At 42.6% G+C, this 7,500-nt stretch overlaps 1 protein-coding gene across 4 annotated transcripts in view; it reads right to left on the reverse strand.

The window, feature by feature from the left end:
- Positions 1-7,500, reverse strand: part of LOC138007374 (ferric-chelate reductase 1-like) — a 100,469-nt gene that overhangs the window by 89,608 nt on the left and 3,361 nt on the right. For 2 of the 4 annotated variants that reach the window (XM_068854239.1, XM_068854238.1), the window contains exons 3-5: positions 7,476-7,500; positions 6,769-6,864; positions 6,472-6,530 (exon numbers count right to left, since the gene is read on the reverse strand). The exon at positions 7,476-7,500 is cut by the window's right edge and continues 155 nt beyond it. The exons of the other annotated variants lie outside the window; for them this stretch is intronic. In XM_068854239.1, coding sequence (XP_068710340.1) covers positions 6,472-6,530; positions 6,769-6,864; positions 7,476-7,500 — 180 coding nt within the window. The remainder of the gene's footprint in view (positions 1-6,471; positions 6,531-6,768; positions 6,865-7,475) is intronic. 4 annotated transcript variants of the gene reach the window in all.

The raw sequence follows: 7,500 nt of genomic DNA on the forward strand, positions 1-7,500 counted from the left end.
TTGGCGAAAATGCTCGCGGTGTGATGTGGCCGATGTCCTTGTCGGTGATTGCATTGTGAACGAATCGTCTATCCTTAATTGACCAGCACTGGCCATTATTCATTTCGATCAAGTTGTAATCGACGCAGAGGGTCCTAATGACCTCGCAGTGTGGGTTGGAAAGGATTTCGCTGACTTTTCTCATGTCCTTGAGTAGTCTGTCTTTGAATGTCTCGTTTGCTGCCAAGCTGTTGATGAACGCTTCCATTTCGCACTTGTACCAATAGCTGTACTTAGCTCTCGACCAACCTTGCCTCCTGTAATTTCCCCACGGCCAGCGAAAGACTGGACTGGAACGAGTGGTCGACCAGACAATTTCTCACAACGTTTTCGGCGCCACATTCCTCGATATCCTGTGATTGCGCCTCGCCCAAGAACTTCTCAAACTCATCTTCGAAGCAATGTCGGTGTGAGGATTGGACCAGCTCGGCCATGAAAGTGTTATTGTGATCTTTAAAACTCTTTCAACGCAAGGCTTTCTTTCTCTTCACGACAGGGCACCTAAAAGAAATAAAAATGTTCTCAATAACGTTTATATTTTAAGCAGGTCAAAAAAGATGGCAGAAAAATATAAGTATGGACAGATACATGACCTCGCACTGACAAGATTCAACGTTGAATTTCGATCCACGTAGACACAATTATTTATGTTTGTATCTTCACCTATTGGCTGCTTTTAAAAGTTTAAAGTTTTAAAGTTAACCCTTTTAATGGAGCTTGTGAGTGTTGTAAGATTCCTAATAGGAATTTTCATGTTTTCGTTTTCGTACCTGATTTGTAAATACGTCCACTCTGCACTCCAGCAAGGTACGATGAACAGCAAGCGGACTGGTTGGAGCACCATTGGGCGTGGTCAACGCGATCCAATAGCTAACGCTCAGGCACATCTTTTCGTTTATGATGGACGCGTGATTTGCAAACCACTCCTGGCTCGATGAACCAGCAAGTTGACTGTCTTCTTCACACTCTTCAGCATCGTCGCTATCTTCGTGCTCCTCGTTTGGTTTTTGTTTGCCTCTGTTTCTTTAGGCCTTGAGTAGCAATGGCACTGAAAAAGAATGTTACATTATTCATTCCTGAAAAATGGAGAAAACAGAATTTGTTGATAAATGAGATCTGGTTGATTCGCACATCCAACAAGTGCTGAAAACCATGGAAATCACGAACAAGCAGACAAACCTTTTAGTGCGCTGTCACAGGCATTTCTAGTTCGACAAACGTTATTCCACGCTTTTTCAAAGCCATCCTCCTGGACTTCACAAACACATTTGGTACATAAAATGCTGCACTTTCCCAACAATACAGGGCTTAAATAACCCAAGGCTGCACTTTTAATCGTTCTGCTGTTGAGACGTCTTGCAGGAAAACGGGCTCTCTGCATTAAGTGCTGAAACTTGTCCTGCTTTTATACAGAAGAGACTTGTGAGCTCCACGGGAATAATTACCGCATTTGAAAATGTACCCATCAAGGTATTAGCTTTTACATTTTCTATTACTAGGACTAATAAACAGATAATCACCCACACCTAGCAATCAACAGCTAAAAGTCTGAAGCTAACAATGCTATTTCAATCGGTTCCCAAATACTTCAGAGAAAAGTTTCCAAGGTCGCTTTTGTAACCAAAGACATCTCACCAATTTTGCATGCGGATGACTTGCACGGAACAGGGATTTAATATCCGACTTGTTAATCTTTAACTATCTTGCAAAACGAATGTGACAACTGGGCTGCATTGTCATACTATAACACAAATATTGTGACGAGCTGAGTGATGTCATCATGAAACTTAAAGCATAAAAATTGGGAAATTTGTCATGAAAAATCAGCAAGACTTGTCTCATGTATTATACTTATTTCCTAGTGTTTTTTGAGAAGACAAATCCGTGAATTCTGCGAAATCCGCCGTTTCCGTTAATACTGCAAAAGTATCTGACAGTGTGAAGTCGCATTAATATATAGTTGATATCGACGGTGGGATAGTTTTGTCAAAACAACAAAAACCGGATTGCTACAAAACGAAAGGGGCTTTGATTTAAAAAAAACCTAAAAGCGTTGTTCTTTGTCAGTGGAAGAAGTTTAGACAGATATAACTAGATGGACCAAACTGTTTACCAACTGAATGAAAGGCGCAAGAGAAGAAAAACAACAAAACACAAAAAAAACGGCAAAAAGTACGGCAAAACTAAAAAATTTCCGTGAAATCCGCGAAATCCGTCCTTTCCGTTGTCATTGGGAAAGGCCTTGAGACAACTGCTCAAGAGCACTGGAAGTTTCCACCGAAGACTTTCTTGATAACTGCGAACGGAACAGACTATACGGATTGCGCGGAAAATTTCAGATTTGATTAATTCATCACTCTCAAACTGCAAGTATAACACTTATCTGAAGCAACTCCTCGATATCACTGGAAGTTTCAATCAAAGACTTTTCCAATAAAACAGCGGACGAAACGGATTATACGGATTTTGCTGAAATTTTCAGATTTGATTAAATTCATCTCTCTAAAATTGCATGTATAACACTTATTAATATGGATATAATAATACTCCTTGTGTACAAGGCTGTCGTGCTTCCGTCCCTCCTTTATGGCTCGGAGACCTGGACGACCTATAGGAGACACCTTAACGTCCTGGAAAAGTACCATCAGCGCTGCCTGAGACGCATCCTGGGTGTGACCTGGCAGGATCGACGGACAAATTTCAGCGTCCTTGACGAAGCACAATGCACCAGTATCGAGGCCATGATAATCCAACATCAACTGCGTTGGACTGGTCATGTTGTCAGGTTGATGGACTCGCGCCTCCCCAAGCAGATCCTCTTCGGAGAGTTGGGTTCTGGCACCAGAGCACAAGGGGGGCAGCGAAAGCGTTTCAAGGACAATCTCAAAGCAAATTTTAAGGTGTGCCAAATTGGTCTGACGACCTGGGAAGATCTGGCACGTGACAGACCCAGATGGAGACATGCAGTCTGGGAGAGTGTGGCGCTATTTGAGAAAGAGCGACGTCAGAAAGCGGACGAAAAACGCCAACGCCGTAAAGAACGTGAAGTTGCCCCTGCTTTGTCGCAGCAGGCCTCCTACATCTGCCCCGCCTGTGGCAAAGCGTGCCACTCTAGAATTCTCTTTAGCCACCAACAGGTGCACAAGACTAGAACTTGAATAGACAATCCTATTCGTTTTCGAGGGATACCATGAATAATAATAATAATAATAATAATAATAATAGTAATAATAATAATAATAATAATAATAATAATAACAATAACAATAATAATAGTCACCTGAAAGAATTCAATATAATGGAGGGACTACAGAAAGGCGCCAGAGTTGGCTGAAGCGGCACGACAGACAATCTATTGATAGACAGAATGGTGACTCTTCACTGCCACAGGGGTAAGAGAAACCTTAGCATGGCCTGGGTAGATGTTAGGAAAACCTATGATTCGGTCGACCATACCTGGTGGGCTAAAGTCATGAGGATTCATCGCTTTCCTAATTGGTTATGTGGAACAATTAGTCATCTTGCTGCTAGCTGGAATACCAATACTGTTGCTGTCACGAAGCAGGGACCTGAGATCTCCCGTTCGATCCGGTTTATCAAGGGGTTACCTCAAGGCGACGCCCTCTGTTCGCGCCTCTTTACCTTGTAGCTAAACCCAGTAGCCTGGCTATATAGGCTTTCGAAGCCTATAGGAAGAAAGGTAACCCACCTGTTATATATAGACGACCTTAAGGCGTTCGCATCGTCTGAGGCCAAGCTGAAAAGAGTTTTGAGGTCTCCTGGCAGTGCTATGCAGGATATGGGCCTACATTGGAACCCCAAGAAATGCAATGTCCTCCATGTCAAGAGGGGCAACCAAGTGAAAGATGCGGTGGGGATGAAGCTGGACCAGTCATCAGTGGTTGAGAGCCTCAAGTCAGGGACCAGTTATAAGTTCTTAGGAGTTCAAGAAACAGTGACACAACATGAAAAGCTGGCCCTTGAGTGCGCAGCCAAGGTGTATCTGAGAAGGTTATTGGTGATATGGTCTTGTCCTCTGTCAGATATTAACCGAGTAAGAGCCAGAAACCAGTACGCAATGCCAGTCCTGATCTATCTGATGTGGACTCAACACTAGCCGATCACAGAAATACGAGTTATCGACAGAGAGGCTAAAAAGATCACCTGTGAAAACGGTGGGAAGCATCCCTTAAGCTCGACGGCGATAATGTATTTGGCAAGAGGGAAAGGAGGGCGTGGCTTGCACTCGGTTGAGCGCGAATACAAGTTGACCAAGATCAAGGCGGCAATAAAGCTTTGTCAGAACATGAATCCCTCTATGAGAACAGTGCAACAGTTCGAAGAGAGGGCGGTAGAGATGGGACGCACTTCGCTGATGAAGGAAGCGCATAAGTTTGCCGAGGAACTGGGTACGAGCCTGTTTGGAGTACCCTCAACCGTCGTGTCGGTATGTGAGCGATCCTGAGACGGAGATTAAAGGGCCAAAGGTGAAAGAACACCTCAAGAAGGCAGATATGGAGAAGCTAAAAGAGAAGATAAAAGAGGAGAAGTGGCATGGACGGTTCTTACAGGCTACAGGCTAGGTGGCAGAACAGTGAGTTAAATCAGAGTGGATGCTTTGCGTGGTTGCGTGATTGGACCTGTGCTCTTAGCCATACCATCACTGGAGTAATGGAATTGTACGAGCACCCTACGCCCACACGCCCACTAAGGTGTACACAATCCACAAAACAGGTGCAGCACAGGATGACATCACGTGTAGACTGTGTGGGAAAACTCCTGAGACTCTTGTGCATGTGCTAGCAGGGTGCTCTGCTTTGGCCCAGTCTAAATATCTGGAAAGACACAACGCAGCACTGAAAGTCCTCTTCTTCGAGATGACTAGGGATCTGAGGCTAATTGATTCAGTCCCTCCCTGGTACTTGTGTGCAGTACCCAAACCAGTCTATGAGTCATCTGAGGCATTAGCGTTTTGGTATGTTCCAGTTTATGCGGAACACACCATTGTCAAGGCTAACAGAGTGGACGCTCGATTTGTGGACCACAAGAATAAGACGGTGTGGGCTGTGGAGATGTCCTGTCCGTGGATGGAACATCGGGAAAAGAAGTCCGAGGAGAAGACGGTCAAGTACGGGCCACTGCGATTTAAGCTAAAGAAACAGTACCCTGACTATGACGTTGACGTGCTGAAGGAATGGTCAAGGGATGTAGACCTGACAGTGAGGAAGCTCTTTGGCAGTAGGGGCTATGACGTTTGAGAAGGATGCACAAGGCTACCATTTCGAGTTCTCTCAACAGAGTGAGAACTTTCAAAGCTACCATCAATTGACTTTCCCCTTGGGAATAGTATTGGAGCTCAATATAGTTTTAGTAATAGAGAGCCTTAGATTGTCTGTAAGATTTTTTATATTTTACCGCTAATTTATTTATTTATTTATTTTTTAACTCAGCAGTTTTCTCTTTATAGTTCCTTCAGATCGCATAGGTTACGCTGCGCGCCCTATGTTGTTCTATTTTAGCATTCATACGTTTACCAACTGCACATAATATTAATAATAATAATTATTATTATTATTATTATTATTATTAATTTTTTGTTTTATTCTTTTTCTTCTTTCTGATGAGAAAAGAAAAACCGTAAAATCCGCGAAATCCGTCGTTCCCGTTGTCACTGGGAAGTCCTTGAGACAACTGCTCGAAAGCACTGGAAGTTTCCACTATTTGATTCATTTCATTTTAATTTTTATTTACTTTTTTCTAATAGGAAAAACAATACTCCGTAAAATCCGCGAAATCCGTCGTTTCCGTTATCATTGGGAAAGTCCTTAAGACAACTGCTCAAGAGCGCTGGAAGTTTCCACCGAAGACTTTCCTGATAACGACGGACGGAACGGATTATACGGATATCATATTTGATTAATTCATCTCTTTCGAACTGCAACTATAACATATGGTATATTTTTTCTTCAGCTCACTTCATTTCACTTCACTTTATTTTACTTTATTTCCCTTTAATGACATATTTTCGAAAAATATGATTGTCACGTTTTAGGGTTGCCCAGGTGTGACTGTGATTGAACCTTACTGAGATAATGCAGCCATGTCGGGACCCAGGGGAATAAAGAAATTTTGCGGTTGACAAAACTACGGTCTGCCACCCCGGTAAGGCTCAGTTTATTACTTTAAGTACCAACTGAATTCTTCGACGAAAATGGGCGGGGCAGCAACAAAAAGTGGGTGTGGCGACGATATAACAATTTGGGCCCATTCCACTGTTCGGTGATTTTCGTAGTATTCCAAAGGAAAAAAAAACGGAATGGGGACATTTGGGAAACGATCTACCCATCTACCGATCTATCCATCCATCCATCCATCCATCCATCTATCTATCTATCTACCAACGCCATTTGAAAACGTTTGAGTAATTGATACCTGCATTTCGTCCTTCCATTCTCGAATGCCTGTTCAATAACCGTTATAGCTGATGGAGTCTGAAGCAAAAAAGTTAAGATGTGCTTAAAGAACCATCAAGATGCAACTACTGACACGACCCGAAAACAATTCTTTTAAATTATCAGTGTATTAGTGTTATGTATAGACTACTAGTCTGAGGATCGAATAACGGTACCATGTCATAAATGAAAATAATGTGGAAGTGACTAATTTTAATATTTTGTAATCCGGCAGCAACTCAGGGAGTGCAGTACAGACATCACGTACAGCACTCACCGGCGTTGTCTGTTGTGGTGTTGCGGTTGAACTTGCATAATAATGGCCGCTTCGTGAACCATCGCCCCTAACGCACATCAGTAAATCTGTATCGGCCTAGAGAGAGTAAGAGACAACCACGTATGATAAGTTCAACATCTTCTTTGCCCTGGATCCATCCATACATAACACACAGAAAGACATAAGCAGACAGATTGTTGCTAAAATGCTGGGCTCTTATACTGGAAGGCGCAGCAAGACAAAGAAACAGGATCTTTAAAATGTAACTTCGAACAAAGTGATGCATGTGCAAATGGCGAGACTCTGGAAAGGCTTTGGGTTAAATTAAAGAAGGGAAAGTTAATTTGTGAGAACTAAAAGACCACCCTCCACTTCACCTTATCTTACTTAGGAGATGAAATCTGACAGTGTCTTGCTCAATTTCATGATCGGTTGTAGAGCGCATTCGACTGTTTTCCTGGCATAGAAACGGAGCTATATGCACTTGAACACAAGACCCTTATCACCATCATCATCATCACTATTGTTATCAAATAACGATAGATAGAGAAACACACAGACAAAGTAACCGAAGCACAAATAGAACAACAGCTATTTAGCCAGGGATACTTTTCCCTGACTCTAACTTGTGTATTACATTGTCTGCGCCTTTATGTCAACTGTAGACATGATCATGTGCACTAATGATTTGAAAACGTTTAGCTCACCATGAGTTGATTATCGCTAAATCCC

The sequence above is a fragment of the Montipora foliosa genome, chromosome 6, assembly GCF_036669935.1.
Source record: "Montipora foliosa isolate CH-2021 chromosome 6, ASM3666993v2, whole genome shotgun sequence".
In the NCBI taxonomy this organism is placed as follows: Eukaryota; Metazoa; Cnidaria; class Anthozoa; order Scleractinia; family Acroporidae; genus Montipora; species Montipora foliosa.